The sequence below is a fragment of the Theobroma cacao genome, chromosome 1 (assembly GCF_053813885.1).
Source record: "Theobroma cacao isolate CCN51 chromosome 1, ASM5381388v1, whole genome shotgun sequence".
NCBI classification, from domain to species: domain Eukaryota; kingdom Viridiplantae; phylum Streptophyta; class Magnoliopsida; order Malvales; family Malvaceae; genus Theobroma; species Theobroma cacao.
In genome coordinates this window covers 11,594,534-11,612,554 of record NC_142639.1, presented here as the reverse complement: position 1 = coordinate 11,612,554, position 18,021 = coordinate 11,594,534, and the positions used below count along the sequence as shown (strand labels likewise).

At 32.5% G+C, this 18,021-nt stretch overlaps 2 protein-coding genes across 3 annotated transcripts in view; one reads left to right on the top strand and one right to left on the bottom strand.

Moving 5' to 3' along the window:
- The first annotated feature begins 1,292 nt into the window (after positions 1–1,292).
- Positions 1,293–3,535, top strand: LOC148764530 (zinc finger BED domain-containing protein RICESLEEPER 2-like). Its single transcript, XM_088805292.1, has 4 exons — positions 1,293–2,695; positions 2,798–2,867; positions 3,327–3,396; positions 3,492–3,535. The coding sequence occupies exons 1-4, from the start codon at positions 1,293–1,295 to the stop codon at positions 3,533–3,535; spliced, it is 1,587 nt and encodes a 528-aa protein (XP_088661418.1).
- A 4,442-nt stretch (positions 3,536–7,977) lies between these two features.
- The window catches only part of LOC148764528 (cellulose synthase-like protein H1), a 29,742-nt gene continuing 19,698 nt past the window's right edge, over positions 7,978–18,021 (bottom strand). The window contains exons 9-10 of one of the 2 annotated variants that reach the window (XM_088804432.1): positions 8,162–8,214; positions 7,978–8,049 (exon numbers count right to left, since the gene is read on the bottom strand). In XM_088804432.1, the coding sequence (XP_088660558.1) occupies positions 8,206–8,214 (9 nt within the window). In that variant the 3' untranslated portion in view covers positions 7,978–8,049; positions 8,162–8,205. Of the gene's footprint in view, positions 8,215–18,021 lie in introns of both variants that reach the window. The other variant, XM_088804429.1, reaches the window with a different exon arrangement.

The window sequence follows — 18,021 nt, the reverse complement described above, 5'->3', positions numbered from 1 at the left end:
ATTTTCCTTAAAAAATTCCTAAACCTGAATACCAAATTCTTTTGGCTTTTGGTTTCTACCTAGTGCCTACTGCCCATCACTACCGTCCCCTACCTTTCATCTCCAGATTCTCCACTCTCATGGTCTCACCCTTTTTAGTTTCTGCTTCTGCAGACTGTCGGTCACTGCCGTCCACCTGTCCCCTAACTTCCATCTCCACTCTCACGGTCTCACCCTTTCTGATTTTTTCTTCAGTCGACTGTCGATCATTGCCGTCCCTTGACTTTCAGTCTTCCATCTCCACTTTCATCGTCTCACAGTCTCACCCTTTTTGGTTTCTACTTCTGTTGATTGTCGGTCACTGCCATCTCCACTTTCACGGTCTCACCCTTTCTAGTTTCTACTTCTGCCGCTGCCAGTCACTACCATTCTTGCTTCACCTTTTTGGGCTTTCCCACATCAAGTTATTGGTAAGTTTTTTTGGGTTTCTACAAATACTGTTCATTTAATTTAAGCTAGCTATGGGCCTCGATTATCTTCTGCTTTCAGTTTTAAAAGCCACTTGTATTGAAAAATGTTTAGGTTTCGATTAGATATGAGAGTGCGTTGGTTCATTGCTTGACATACATGAGCTTTTGGTTTACTTACTTGTACCTAACTTTGAGTTTCAACCACCATTACCGACCAAGTTTTGAACATGCTAGGAAAACAATGCATCTTAGTAACCAATCTGTCTTACAAAATTGGTAGAATCTTCTTTACTCCTTTGTGTGGAACCATATGACTTTTCCAATTAAAGCTTTGTAATTAAAAGTAAACAAGATGAAATTGATTTTTCTTTTTATACTACTACACGAAATTTGAGAGCAATCATTGGAAATCTAATCTCACTCATAAAATTTTTGGAAATGTTGTGAAACCAGAACAACCTCTCAAGCTTGATTTGTCCACTCAGTAAATACAAAAATTTATTATTCATAAATGTGACTTGAAATTATGGAATATGAATAATCCAGAGATAATTAAGATGAATCTTTTGAGTGAGCTAGCTTTTGTAGATAATAGAATGAGACAAATCAGGCTGGCTTGTTGAGCATGTTTAAGATATGAAATTGATTCCTCTTGCCAACTTTCAAAATTGATATTATCTAATTCTATTAACCAAAATAGTGGCACATATATTAAATGCTTATATTTGCTCATGTATTTTTAATATGTGCTATTAATGATAGATTCTTTAATAGATTTTTCATTCTTGAATAACATATTTGCTAATTAATTAATTCTTTTTGAGTGATAGGTTAAAGATTTAAATGGCAAGTGAAAGCGATAATCCAGCTCCTACTCCTAGTGATGTTGCTACGCAGCCTGTTCCTCCTATTGGCATGTCGTCATCGTCACTAACACCAACTACACAACAAACTATAATCTCCACTAATGAAAGTGATGCTGTCAATTCTAAAAAACGAAAAACACTTCCACTAAGGTCTGAAGTTTGGAAACACTTCACCAGATTCATCAATGATCAAGGTGAACAAAAAGCTAGATGTAATTATTGTGATAGGGTACTTTCTACTAATTCTAAATATAATGGCACAACTTCATTGAAGAATCACATGAATTCTTGCAAAAAGTTTCCTAGTTCTACTAATGATTCTTCTCAAACTGAGTTAGCTTTTCAATCGGGGGATGAGTCAATAGGAACTTGGAAATTTAGTCAAGAAGCCATTAGAAAGTCTCTAGCTAAGATGATCATCAGAGATGAGTTGCCTTTCATATTTGTAGAAGGGGAAGGATTTAAGGAATTTGTAGAAACTTCATATCCTAGATTTATTGTGCCATCACGATGGACTGTTGCTAAAGATTGCTTTAACCTTTTTGTTGATGGAAAGAACCATTTCAAGCATATATTGAGAACATCTTCTTTTAGAGTTTCTTTGATTACAGACATATGGACATCAATTCAAAGAGAGAATTATTTGTGTCTTACTGCTCACTTTATAGACAATGATTGGAAATTACACAAAAGAATTTTAAACTTTTGTCCCATTTATAGTCACAAAGGTAAGGCCATTTGGAAAATGATTGATAAATGTTTATGTGATTGGGGGATTAGTAAGGTTTTCACTATTACTGTTGATAATGCTAGTTCCAATGATGTTGCAATAGCACATTTGAAGAAAAAATTGAATTTAACAGGAAATAGCTTTTTAGAAAGTAAATTTCTATATATGAGATGCATTGCACATATCATTAATCTCATTGTCATTGATGGATTGAAGGAAATGAATGATTCAATTGCTTGTATTAGAGAGGCAGTTAAATACGTGAGACAGTCACCTCATAGGTTAGCAAAGTTCAAAGAATGTGTTGAGTCTGCAAATATTCAATCAAAAAATTTGTTGTGTTTGGATGTTAGTACTCGATGGAATTTCACTTACTTGATGTTAGAAAAAGCTCAAAAGTTTGAAGAAGCCTTTACTTTATTTGAGGAAGCCGATTCTCAGTATAAAACTGATTTGTTGATGGGAGATGGGATACTTGAACATGAGGATTGGGAAAATGTTAAGAGGTTGAATCTTTTCTTGAAACATTTTTACACGCTCATAGTAAAAGTTTCAAGTACTTCTTATGCCACTATTAATACTTTTTTTGATGATATTCGTGGTATTTATTGCATTTTGAGAGATAGACAAAGACATGCTGATGTTGAGTTGTAAACAATGGCAAAGAAAATGCAAGAGAAATTTGACAAGTATTAGGGAAATATAGAAAAAATGAATAAACTGCTTTATGTTGCCTTTATTCTTGATCCAAGGAAGAAACTTGTATTTGTGGAGTTTTGTTTGAGGAAAATGTATTCGAATGAGCAGGCTTCACCGATTTGTGTAAGTTTGAAAAAAACAATGGAAGAGTTGCTTGTTGAATACAAAAAAAATGTACAACCTCTTCTTGAGAAAGTTGGTGACAATAGCTAATCCCAAGTGAGCCAAATTTCTGAAGTGGATGATGATATTGACTCCAGTGCTAGTTTTGCTCTTCTGAATGAATTTAAAAGATATAAGATTGCAATTGGTAGGGAAGAGGATAAATCAAAATTGGAGAAGTATTTGAGTTTAAATGAGCTTGATGCAATCGATAGTGATGACTTTGATGTTCTTATTTGGTGAAAACTCAATAGTCATAGGTATCCTACTCTTGCCCTACTAGCTTGTGATGTATTAGCGATTCTTCCATCCACAGTTGCTTCGAAATAAGCTTTTAGCACTGGTGGTCGTGTGTTTGATGCATATAGGAGTTCTTTAATGCCTAAGATGGTGCAAGCCCTTATTTGTGCTCAAGATTAGCTACGTGGACCTTCTTATTATCTTCATGACACTGAGAATGATTTGGCAGAGCTTGAGAAAGTTGATGAAGGTAAGTATTTTATTTATATCATCATTTTATTTTTGTTGTTTCAATTGTTAATATGTAATTGCTTTATTTCTTACTTTCTTGTTTATGTATTGTAGAGTTGTCAAAGATTGCAGTGGACAATGTACTTAATAATCTTTAAGGTAATCAAGTAATGTTTAGTACTTGATAAATATACTCTTAAATATTTATCAAATTAACAATTTTATATTATCTTATTTTTGACAAAGTTTAGTCTTTATTGATAATAATTTGTTTAGTTTTCATTTTTCCTTTTGGCAAACTTCTTTTTAAATACAATTAATGAATATGAAGACTACAAAAAATTACAGTGCATTAATAATTAGTACGAATTCTAGATAATAATAATTAATCACTTCAGCTCTATTACTTAGATTTCTTTTTTTCGTATACTTTTGTTAATTGGACAAGGTTGTGACATTCATTTATTTAAAATTTTTTGTGACACTCAGAAGAAAAGATGGGGGTGCTACTGGAGAATATATTGGTTCTTACTTATGGAAATGAGTGCTTCTAGTGCTAATGTTAGTAATGTCTATTTTTGCTAGTATGTATTTTTGTTAGTAATGTCTTGTGTCATCTCAATGGTTGAATTTGATAGAAAATTTCTTTTTGGAATGTTATTATTAATTTAATCTAGGCTACTTCATTTTATGCATAATTTGTTGACCCATTACATTACCTATTCTATTGCAAGCATATGTGGAAAAGTTTCAGAAGAACTAAAAGAAACATGGGATCATCCTGTCTTTTCATTTCTATTTGTGTCTTATTCTTTGGAAGTTAATGTATAGATATTTTGTTATTTCTGTATTAGAAGTTAATATACGATGCTGGCACTTGCTTGCCATATGTGGGTGTTTTGTGCCAGTTGTGAATTGTGATGTTTCTAAATCTAGTGTCTGACAGTGATTGTTGTTTTCTAGGCATCTTGTTTTTATCTATGGTTTTATATGCTTGAGTTAGATGTTTAGACATTTTTGAAATTTAGCATGTTATTTTCTTGGCATTTAACATTGATATGTTTTTCAGTGCAGAACATAGAAATTTTGCCCTATTAAAGTTTATATTACTACATGCCTACATTGTCAAGGTATCGCCAACATGGTCATGCAGTTGGGCTATTTTATGCCATGAGATTTCTTGCCATTGCTTCTGTGCATGTGAAAGATAATTGTTAATATACATTTTGTGTATGGATTTTGTAGTAACAGGACTCTTGGTGAAGTATATCTCTGTTGAATGGAAGCCCCTGTCATTTTTTAAGTTCAGTTTATTAAGTTATGGAGCCCTTGCAATAGTACATCAAATTATTTATTAAGTTCGGTTTTTGTATACAAACCAAAAAAATTATTAAATTTGATTTTCGGTAACCGAACTGAACTAACCGAATTAGTTCGGTTTCGATTAATTCAGTTATTTATTTACTTCAGTTCAGTTTCGGTTAGTTTTGTATAAGAGTTTGGTTATTAGATATCCAGTAACCGAATTAACTGAACTAACCGATTGCACAGCCCTAGTATCCACATAATTGCACTTGAACGTTCAATAAGGTAAGAGCTTTTAACAACTCTCTGTCTTAACAGAGTGCATAACAATTGTCTTTTTCTTCACACACACTATAGTCCATATCACTCTAAAGAAATTCATTAAAAGATTTTTCTCTCAACCACAACAGGTGTCTAGAAAATTTTTGGTTGTTTTTGACAGCTAGGTTTTCATAGTCATATGTGAAAGTAGTTAAAGGTCATATTTATACCTAGGTTAAACAATTCCCATAATTGCAACTAAAGGCCCAATATTATAACTATTATAATATTGGCCCAATCACTTAATTAAACCCTTTCAATTTAGCCATTGGAAATTAAAATCAAATTAATTTCCTTTTGTCATGTTTGCAATTAAGGTTCTAATATTATAACTATTTATAATATTGACCTTACACTTAATTAAACTATTTTAATTAAGTCCTTAGAAGTTAAGACATAGAGTATGATTTAAGTCCAACTTAAATCATCACATTTCCAATTTAATTCATAGTACAACTTTTGTTTGTGACCTATTACGTTATTAACAAGTTGGTAATGGAATTAAATTGTAATATTAATTAATTAATTCAATTCTATAGATCAAGATTGACATTTAGCAATGCATCATGGCCACCTAATTGTTAGAAGAGGCAAATGATTCTTTGACAATCTTTCAGTGTACAGTTTATCAATATAATTCATTCTCTCATCATATATCCCAAAGATTATAAGTGAATGGTGTAGTGTCTACTCTTATTGACCTTCATATTCGTTCTCGCAATTAAATCGTTAGCTTTATAGAGACTTATGAAACTCTTTTCATAATCTCTAAGTCGCCTTGGCCAAAGACTTCTATAAGCTAATGTCAACTAAGAACTGATAGGATATGTTCTCTAAAAACACTTAAGGTGATGATTTTTATCTTAACCACTCATTTGCCTTCACATGCTTCATACTGTACCCAAAAGCATCTTGTTTTGGCATCTTTGATTAAGCACCCGTAAGGATGAAATCAAAGCCTATCATTCAACACATAAGACAACCTTATGTTTCAAGTCTAGGGAGTATTTACACAATTGACACATGAGAAGTATTGCACAAACACTTAAGTGTATTACAAAATGAACTTCTTATAGCAGGTCATTTTAGTGTACTTGCTGTTCTGAGCAAGCACCTACATTTTAGTTCTAAGTATCTTTATATTTCAACCGATGAGATCGATTACTGACTTTCCAAGTAAGAAACATAGAATGTATCAGTCTCTGGGCATCATTGATGTCTAGTCTCAATGATACATGACCATAACCATTTAGAGATTACGCTTTGATACATAAGGATCTCATAACTACAACTTATTATAGTTCCCTTGCAAGGCATAATAATCTCATGGACTTCATATAATTAGACTTATAATCCATTATAATTAATATTTTATTGATGAAGGAAAACCTCTAATCATTTAACATGAATGATATTGTTGCATTATTTAAACCAAGTCTTATCCAATCTGAATTGGCTACAAGGCTCATCCCAACATCTCCCACTAGCACAAAGCTAATTGCTACCTCATCATATATGGATCCAATCCATCTAGCAATCGTGTCCCATGTAGACTCGCTCGTGCCCTTCAATGTGGTTAATTGCTTTTATCTATCTTTGTGATTTCCATGCATCACATCATGTCATATTACTATATCTAGATCCAATGAGACCCGAGTTCTCTTAGTATGGCTTCATTGTTACATTTACAATTTTAGATTGCTATATTAGTTTCATGAGCTAATAATTTAAATATCTTCCTATTTGAGCCTTTAATAAGTTGTAAATGACTTTGATTATATACATATACATAGTCCTTTTTTTTTCTTTGGAACCATTCCAACTAGACTATGCTGCATGCATCATATGCATTTGTCACTTTTCATTGTGCCATCTGCTATTTTTTAAATTTTGGCACTTTCTTTGTATACACATTTCATCCCATGTAATTGTATCACTAAAAAATTGTATTCACTATTACTAACCTCCTCATGTGTATGAGATAAGAATACTTGTACATTTTATTAAATCCAACCCTTTGGATCCCTTTTAATAGAACAAAGTGTGTAACTTCAAGGAAAAACATATTTAGTAGATTCATTTCATATGAATAATACATCTCCAATATATCCTACTAAATCTATAGAGTTCTCATATATTTGATTATGTATCTCTATGCAAAATCTTAAAAGTTAGATTCCAATGTAACCATGTAATACTAAAGAAACTCCTTCTTAGTGTCATCATGCTCCCATTAAATCGAAGATCCTCTGTGAGAGTAATGTTCCAACTCTTTTGAATATTCCATGATGTTACATACATACATCTCAATGTATGTTTGGAATTGTATTGGTTTGGAATAATATAATTAGCTACATATATATTGGAGAGATATGGACCAAATCATATCACTATATCACTATAAGAATTTGTTTTCTTCTTTGAACAAATATCTCTATGTTCTATTCATAAGAAAGCTCCATTTCACATGAATCTCCATTTATCTTTTGAATGATTAATTAATAAGTAAGGGTAATCTTCACTAAGATCATATCTTAATAAGAGTACTTCATACTATATAGCTCATATGATCTCATATTTGAATTCTCTGAACATTTCAAGTATTCAAATTATATTTCTTTAAGTATACAAGACAAAATCTCAATTTAGTCTTATGTAAACTTAATGAATTAAGAACGTTTGCCATAGTATTTTATGTTCAATGGTTTGTATACATCTATATGTATAAGACTTTTTGAACATGCCAAGTCATTCACTTTTGCATGAAAAGTGATTTAGTCATGTAGATAAGAATTACTAACTCCTTTACGATTCCCAATCAAAAGGTCTCACGACCCAATTTCCCGGGCCATGACCGGCGCATGAGCTCAATGAGCATAACTCACTAAGCCCAAGCAAGCCTATCCATTTACCTTTGCTTAACAAATTTATCATATCATACATACACACACACACTTTTTCCCGGGTGTGAACATAGCCAAAACACAATGGCATTATCGATAATAATATACATGCACTATACCAGTCATGTATTTAGCAATTTACACTGCATACACATATTCACATTGTTAGATTGTATTCACACTACAAAAGGACCCATGACTTCCAGCGGAGACATTTACAATAAAAAAGATTACTATCGAATGTCAGACACATACCCAGGAGATGCACTACGGGGACTCCTCGATCTAGGGTCCAATAGTCACCTGATCTGAAAACATGAATTTTTATAAAACGTGAGTACAATACTCAGTGAGTGAACAAGATGGGAACAAGCATACCATAAGGAATGTTTATCGAAATCATGATGCATTCATTTTCTCAAAACCATGCAATTGTTTTAGCTCCTTTAAACCCCTCATGTAAACCCCACATGAGTAAATCACTTTACAAAAATCCATGCTCAACTAGGGTACCAAAGAAATGGGATATATGGCAAAAACCCACAAGTTAGCAAAATGGATAGAAAGTTTCTCGCTGTAGCGAACTTCATTCTCGCTGCAGCGAGAACCAGAACATCAAGGAAAAAGTCTCATTTTTCCCTTAAAACAAGTTATCCTGCTAAAATAACAATAGCAACATGTAACACATGTAAACTTCCAAATTCCAACAAAACAAATGCTTACATATTTGCATTTACAGCTATATACCCATCATCAACATGCACACCATCCCATCATCATCATCATGCACACCATCCCATCATCATCATCTCATATGCAACGGCTTATGCGCATATAGTCGGGTCAGCAACGGCTTAGGCGCATATAGCCGGGTCAGCAACGGCTTATGTGCACTCTCACTCACACATAGCCGGGTCAGCAATGGTTTATGTGCACTCTTACTCGCACATAGCCGGGTCAGCAACGGCTTATGTGCACTCCCACTCACACATAGCTGGGTCAGCAACGGCTTATGTGCACTCCTACTCGCACATAGTCGGGTCAGCAACGGCTTATGTGCACTCCCACTCGCACATAGCCGGGTCAGCAATGGCTTATGTGCACTCTTACTCGCACATAGCCGGGTCAGCAACGGCTTATGTGCACTCCTACTTTCAATCCACGGGTACAGTCCTTTACCCGTATGCAATGGCTCACCACCTAGCCGTAATCCATGACACATATTCCAATTAAATTGTGTCTAACAGTCATAAGCTATTTCAGGCTCGATATATATATATATGATATGAAATGAAAAATGCATGGGTAGCCATCTAGACCCGGTAGTGGCCTAAGTCGATTTTTCATCAGATAAATTGGCCAATGCGTCCAATTTCACTCCAAATTAATCCATTTCTCCTCTAATACCTTAATTTACCACATACCATTTAAATAAAGCTAAATTCAGCATTAGAACCCTCACAGTTCTTTATAGAAAAATTTGGTCATTTGGTGCACTAGCATCGAAAATTTTTCTACATAACCACTTCACCTTAATTCATCATTTTCCAAGCCATTTTCCTTGAAATAAAAACAATCCCCCATTGATATTCAACCCTCATGGTTCTACCAACAAGGAACCCTAGAGAAATTGAATATTTTTTTTGTGTTTTTGTTCATAACCATGCTTAACTATCCCTAAACACTAACATAGTCTGAAATCAAATTATTCCAACAACAATTCCTTTTTCATACCCATTTTTCAGAATTGAATTCATCATGATAACTCAATATTCAACCATGGAAATCAAGAACAAAAGCATGGGTAAGCTAGGTATCAAGGAGAATTAAAAAAATTTTAACTTACCTAGCTTGTTTCCTTGAATTCCAACACTTTCTCTTTGATTTTTCCCACCTAGGGCTTGTTCTTCCTTGGTTTCTCTTCTCTTCTAGTTTGGTTAATCACTATGGGAGAAATGGGCTGATTTTTATGCCTTTTATAAAGAAAAAAATGAATGGATGAGATTTTGACACATGTCACCATTCCATTGGTCCATGTGTCATACTTAGCCATTAAGCAATCTCTCTCCACCACAACATTTCTCATGTTTATCCATTTACAGGATGAATAAAATCCCTTGGCCTTGACAAGTGCTGGGGCGAAAAATTTATCGATTTGCCCCCGAGGCGAAAAAATTTAAGATTTTGCCCCTATACTCTGAAATGTACCGGAATCAAATTATTTCTACTTTTCAACCTCAAATAACACTAACATTGATCAATATTAACCAAATGGGACAAAAAACTCATTTTATAAAAATTCCCGTTTAGTCTTCTAGTGGCAAAATTACCATTTTGCCCTTGTACTCCAAAAATACCAGGAATCATAATTTTTTTCACTACTAAACATCATTTTACACTCCAATAATCATAATTATATTTCATATAATTACTCTTGGTCAAATGTGATCAAATCTTGGCTAAAAATCTCAATTTTATCATCAAATGGTAAAATGACCGTTTTATCCCTAATCGATCAATTTTCCTGATGAACTCTAAACTGGACCTTGAACTCTGAATCACTATTCTAAGCCATTTTGTGGGTTTCAAAATTTTCAAATTTCTCTTAGAATTTCTATTTGAACTAGTTCAAGGCTCAATTTAACTTAGTTGTACCACTCGATACAATACCGTCTTTTAATCGAGCTTGACAGAGTCTCACAAAAAGATCTGAGTATCTTCATTATAATTCTTATTTCAATGACCAAGACTCAAACACCATAATCGAGATCATATGTAATCAATTTTCTTGACATTTATATTGAGCATCAACTTACTACTATTGTTTTGCATTTTATGTCATTACTTAAATGCATTCAACATCTAGTATCGAATGCTTATGATGTTCATACAATAGTGGTAACTTCTAGCTCAATCATAAACTTTGGCAAAGTAGAAACTTCTATAAGCTTTTATTCTTTAACTTGATCAAGGAAACATTTTTTTTACAATTCTTCCTTTGCCCATCTTTACCATAAAGATGTTTGATAATATTTCCAAGTTAGTGTCCTTATCGTGTTTGTCTTCCCAATTCATAATTAAGGTTATGTAAATTCCATCTCATGGAAGCTCACTCCTAATTATATGATTTGTATTTGGTAAAGATTATGGAACGAAGTTGATATTTAGTTCATGATAAACACATTACTGTAGTTTTACTATAAAGCCTAACAACCTTAAATCTTACTTCTAATAGAACTATCTTTTGTCTGTTTACATAAAAACAATTTCTATGTTATCTCATACCTTTATGTATGACCTTGATTATAGAATAATTCTTTTGATTGCAAAGTCATACATGTCGCACACATGTTTTCATGTTGCTTTTGAAGCTTTGTAGTTATAGTAGCCAACATCACATATGTGGCTTAAAGAGTCTAATGAAGATCCCATGTTTTATCACCAGTTTCCTCAACATGGGCTTATGGCAAAGCTTCCTATAGATAAACAACCTTTTGATTGAGAACATTTCTCAAGTCTTAGTAACTTTCAAAAGGGTTTGGTCTAGTGAGTTTGATTTGCATCCAAGATGCACCATAGTAACAGATTTTTAGCCATTTGGCAATGTATATAAACATGTTTGAATAGATAAAGCAATTGATAAATAACATACACAAACTATTTAAAATAAGGTTTTAAAATTTTAAATAGTTCTCCGTCTATGTTCTATAAGATGATAACCCTCCATATCATCTCAAGAGATTTCTACTAGGATTCTTTTTATGAGTTAGGATCCCATCCATCTAGTCATTGCCTTGAGTGTGCTCAACAAACCATGATAGGTGGATTAGGTAGGTATTTGAGCTTATTAATTGTATCTCTATACAACTCCTAGATCAGCTAAGTGACAACACATTGCCTAAACATATCATATATGTTGCGCCTAGCCTTTGCCTCTAGTTTCCATAATAATCAAGTTTCCAAGCATTCGGATTTTATGAAACTAGTTGAGTAATACCCACTAATAGCTCAAACATACTTGTGCAAAAGTGTGACCTTCAGTGTGCTCAACAAGTCTCTGATTAAAAGAGTAGTTGGGTTATCTTGCCATATGGTGGAAGACAACTTGGTCATGCATGGCATGTGACTCAATATATAATGAAGGATTTTGTTTTCAATTTTATTAAGGTCTCATCTTTGCATGCATAGCATTTATTAAATTGCATAAAATAAATCTATCACATGCATACTACTTGGCATTGCATAACATTTATTAAGTTGCATAAAATAAATTTATCACATGCAAACTACTTTGGATGATTATGGACTTTAACTATACTAATTTCCTTGATCTATCAAAGGAAACTAACTTGGTCAAACCTAAAGGATTACGTATAAGAATCTTCAAAATCTACTTGTAATCTCCTTATCCTCCTTAGAGCCTTAGATCTCCATTGTCAATTTTTTTAAATTCAATTCCTCATCTATTATAATTCTAATTACATTTGAATGTAGAAACCTCGAGTTACATTTGAGGGGAGTAAGATCAAAAAAGAATTTTACAAACCGAGATAAAGAGATAAGGCAGAACACGTAAGCCCTATTTCAAAAATATTAAGAATATAAATTCAATCACAGCATAATCATATTAGGCCTATATCCACAATCATCCATATATATTCATCAATATGAATAAAATTTAAAAACATGTCTCATTCAAATTATTAATCATATGAGGTGAAATACTCCATACTTTGATATAGTGATAAATAAAGTTGATCAAATGCAAACTAAGGTCAATTAAAATGTTTAAAAGTGATAAAAGACGAAAGAAGTAGTTTAGAATAAAAATATTTCACAAGTGAGAAAATAACAATAAAATAATAATAATTTTATCAGAGGAGAATTTGTGAGATAAAAGGCGATTCAGAAGTCAAGTGAGGCATAATAAGGTATTTCAGGTACTAAGGAGACAAGATAAAATTTTCAAAATATTAATATTTAGCCGGATGTCGAAATCAGTCAAGAAGAAAGATCATATGGTTGATTCAAGTGGGGGAGAAGATGACAAGCCCGACTCTATAAAAATAATTGTCATGACATACATGTGATGGATAGCATGTTTGCATGCTAAGAGAGTCCCGAAAAAAATTTACAAAAGTCGGTATTATACCTAGACGTACAACAAAGTTGATTTAAACCTCGAACTAGATCAAATAGAGAATTTACGATGAAATTAAGAATTTTAAAGTCCCAGAATGGTTTAATATGGTGATTCGGAGTTTGAGGATCAATTTGGAGTCAAACCGAAATTTTCGCTATCTAGGGGCAAAATGGTCATTTGCCACCTGGGGACAAAATGGAAATTTTTAGAAAAGATTTTTGGCCCCATTTGACTTATTGGAGTAAGATTTGAAGTTTAGAAGTGAAAATTTTTAATTTCAGTATAATTTGAAGTAAAAGGGTAAAATGGTAATTTTGCCATCTGGAATCGAAAATTTAATTTTTGAAAGGATTTTGATCAAATTTAATTATTTGGAGTGTGAAATGAGTATGAGGAGTGCAAATTATGCATTATGGAAAATTTTCAATTTTTGGGGCAAAAATGTAATTTTTGAAAAGTTCGGGGGCAAAAGTGTAATTTTGAAAAATTTACTCCACCAAAACTTTGGAAAAATCTGAAAATTTCACTTAAGACTTGGATAAGTCAAAGGGAATGCATGGTGGAAAAAGTAGGACAAGTGGATGGCTAGAAAAAAAAATGAATTAATAAAATATTTAAAATATGAATAAAATAATATTATTTCATTAAACAATAAAAAGGCATAAAAAAAAATCAGCCCACCCATTCTTCTTCTTCAACATTCGGCCAAGCAAGAAACAAGATAGAGAAAGGAGAAAATAAAACCCTAGCCAAGAAATTTAAAGGGAAAATAGGTGGAAATTCAAAAATCAAGTGAAAAAAGGTAACATTTCTTAAAATTGTCTTGTGCTTTACCTTTCCCATGCATTTCCCATCATTTTCCATGGTTGAATCATGTGATTTGAGGATGATTTCAATTCTGGTCATATGGGTTTAGAGAGAGAAAGTTGTTAGATAAATTTGATTTTGAGCTATGTTAGTGTTTAGTGTTAGTGTAGCATGTTTATGAGTAAAACAACAAGAAAAATATTTATCTTCTCCATGAATTTCCTTAGGCCGAATCTAGCCAATGGTATGTGAGGATGAGGTTGACTTTATTTTAAGAGAATTAGGTGGAAAAATGATGAATTATGAGGTTGGAAATTAAATGGGAATTTTCGGTGCAATAAATTGAAATTTTTACCCATTAGGGGTAAAAGCGTAATTTATAGTCCGAACTGATAAATTGGACCAAATTCACAGTCATTGAGGTATTGTGGATATAATTGGATAATTGAAATTGAAATGGATGGAATTGGAGTCGAATTGGGGATTTTAGGACTTTACACCGTGTATAGGCGAGTTAGGTCGGACACCGCAATTAAGCGATTGTTTAAACATTTCAAATCCTATCTAGTGCATACGCATGGATAAGAGCCTGAAATAATTTATGATAAATTGGCACAATTTATTGAATTTTGTGTCATAGATTATGGATAGGTGGTGAGTCAATTGTTTCGGGTAAGAGACTGCACCCGAGGGCGAAAGATAGGAGTATTTCTACTCCTAATACTGTGAGTAAACTTATTATCGTCTTAATTATCTAGAGTAGTTTTATACAACTATGTGATTTTATGAAAAATGAGTTTAAATGGTAAATTGTTATGTTTTAAGAGAAATTGTGATTTTATAAAATGATTTTATAAATTTTCTGGAAAATCGAATGTTAGTTTTGGAAAATAGAGTAATTGGAGACTGCCTGCCTATGTTGTAAATTTATGGTTTTGAATTGAATGGCTTATGAGAATAAACGAGCATGAATGGCTAAATTGATTTTGGTGTTAGAATTATTTATATTGTGTATTCAGCCTTGAGAGGCTAGGTTGCGATAAATTACCATGTCATGCTAGAATGAATTTTATTGATTGGTGGATTATATATTAATTATTTACTGTAGAGGGGGTTCCGTGGACCAGCCTATTAGAGGGGCACGGTAAACTCCATTATATTATTACCTCGAACGGAGAGGCGCGTAGGGTATCTCCTGGGGTAAAGCTTAGGGTTCACTTCACGTAAACCACCACGTGAAGGGGAACTCAGCCAACGCCAAGGAACGACTGTATTTTTCTCAAACTAAAGATATATTTTAAGTGTATATGAAATTTTAACAACCTTGGCGGACTCGGTTGGATGCCCTGCGCAAGGTATCACTGAGTATGAGTTTTGGCACGAGCCAAAGTTTTAAGAAATTCATAAGCCAAGTTGATTACTCGATTTATATGGATTGATTTTATTTGGTTTAAATGAACTGAAAGGTAATGAAATTACAGTATGATGACTTATTTTAATTGTCTCCATTTACTCGGCTTTAGATACTTTAGATGGTATCTATTTACTCACTGGGATTATAAAATCTCACCCCTTCTTCCTATACATTTTTCAGGCTCAGGACAGTTTGTAGATAGTCGAATAAGACGAGAACTAAGCTCGGAACTGCATTATAAAAAGTAAGAGTTCACAGTCTTACATCCTCTTGGTCAATTGGAGCCCACGTGTCATTGCAGATCAAAACTTATATTTTGGTTATCTGTATTTCTATTCATACAATTTTTACTTTACTTTCATGTGCGAAAAATTATTTACGAATATTTCTATAAAAATTTATTTTATGAGAAAATAGAATATTTTATTTATTATTTTTGAATAGTACTAGTTGTCAACAATTTGCTTTCAAATGAACGTTTTAGATACTTAATTGTTTTTAAATCATTAAATATATATTTTCTGCTTACCTACTACATTTTTAGCAAGTTTTGAGATTTTTGACGAAAAATTACGAAAATACCCCTGTGAGCCAAAAAATAATATTTTATTGTTCTTATTTAAAAATGACTTATGATTTTTTTGAAATGCGAGATTTAATAACTGTTGCTCACCGGGGAGATGCGAAAGTTGATGCTAAGCCTTGCGAGGTTTCAATCGACATTCGGGGTGAAGAATGTCTGTCGAGGCCTCGCGGCGGTTGTCACGGGCCCGATGGGGAGTTTCGGGTCGTGACATGAGGTATTTGAGATTAGCAATTTTCAGCATTTGAATTTTGTCAATTTCAAATTTTCGAGTAACCATTTAATTCTATATATGAAAACTTCTTTCATATATGGTAAGTATTACTAACCAAAATTAGTAATTTATTCATAACTATTCTTATTAGGATTAGAATTAAATTTTTATTATGAATTAAAACATTTTTTATTTGTTATCCTAAACATTTTAGGTAACTTTTTTGCTAATCCAATTTAATTAAAAATTGCATGTCTTGTAATACTTAATCTTCCTTAGGCAATTTAGATCAAATCTAAGACAAGAAAATCTTTAACGTAATCTTGTATCTTATTCAAACTTCTTTTCGAAAATTTATTCATGATGAAAGACTTGCCTTCATTTATTTTTGACTTTCGTAATTCTAGGAATTAAATTCTTTAATTTTTGGTATCAACAAAAAATTTTAGATATCCTTAATTTAAGAAATCAAATTCTTTAATTCAAATATATGAATTTATTATCTTTATGAAACTATTTTCATAATTATCCAATCAGCTTTTAAATATTATTGACTCTCATAACTTTAAGAATCAAATTCCATGATTTACGGGGGTCATAAATTAATTCCTAACATCCTTTATTTAAGAAATCAAATGTCAAAATTATCTTTTATAGAAGCTTTCTATAAATATTCCAATAGTCAATTTGTAATTTAAATTGCACCCATTAAGGATGCAATTTACGCAATTAATCAATGCTAAAACAATGGCATTAGTCAGTTGCAAGCAGCATTGGTGCAGTCACAATTTTCAGTTTTTATGGGGCCATAAATTTAGGAATTTTAATTCCAATTTTTTTTTTGTTAGCTAACATAAGGAACTATTCCATATCAAATTTTCACGATTGTTGAATGCAAATTGATTGGTCAAATCGCCCCAAAACTATGACTCTTTATTGCCATAGTCAGTAATGGTGCAGTTATAATTATGATCTTAATGCTCTAAATCAGGGAATTTAATCCCCAATTTTTTTTTCATGGTTAGTTAACATATGGAGCCTTTCCACATTAATTTTTCATTATTTTTGGATGCAAGTAAGCCGTCCAAAAAATTCAAAAACCGTGACCTATGTCTTCTGGACATAATCACTTTTTCAGCTACTTGGGTGGCATTGACAATGCCAAAATCCTAGGGATCAAATCCCTTGATTTTTGAACTTCGAATTTTGGAAATATTTGAACTCTTTCAAAACTCAAAGTTTCAACAAATAAATGCAACTAATTGCACAAATTTTGGCTCCTTTTAAGTTGCCAGAATTTGTCAAAATCGTGACTCGAAACAACTGCTGACAACAATGGTTTCAACCATGAGTTTGTGGCTATTGCACCACCATTCACCTTTGGTCAGCAATCCTTCTTAGAACTATTTCAAAGTACATTGCTTCCATGATTTTTTCAAAATTTTTCAAGGCCATTAGATACCATTCTGATATTGAAAATTGAACCACAACAACTGTTAGACAGAATCAAATTTTGCCCTTTAAACTGCACCAAAACATCATGAACTTGAATATGGTTTTATGAATTTAATTTGTGCATTTTACACACTTCTTAATCTAACCAAATCAAGAAACAAAACTCAGATTAGTATATCCAAAATTAAGATTTAAAATCCACTAATTAAATCTGTCCAGGAAATTGAAACAGTTCCAAAACATATTTTAAAAAATTTCAAATCTTTACTAGCTTAAACTCGAACACCTCATATCAAATATAAACATTGAATCAACAACAATGAGACATCGTTTGTATTAAAACGAGCCAAAGAAGACTCTGACACCACTGTTGGAATGGCATGAAAGTCAAAGATAACAATTATCATATGCAGCGAAAAATAAAAACTTAAACATACCTTGCCATGCCACCGCCCATGGATGACTTTGGTCGTTTTAATACAAACAAAATTTAGGAAGA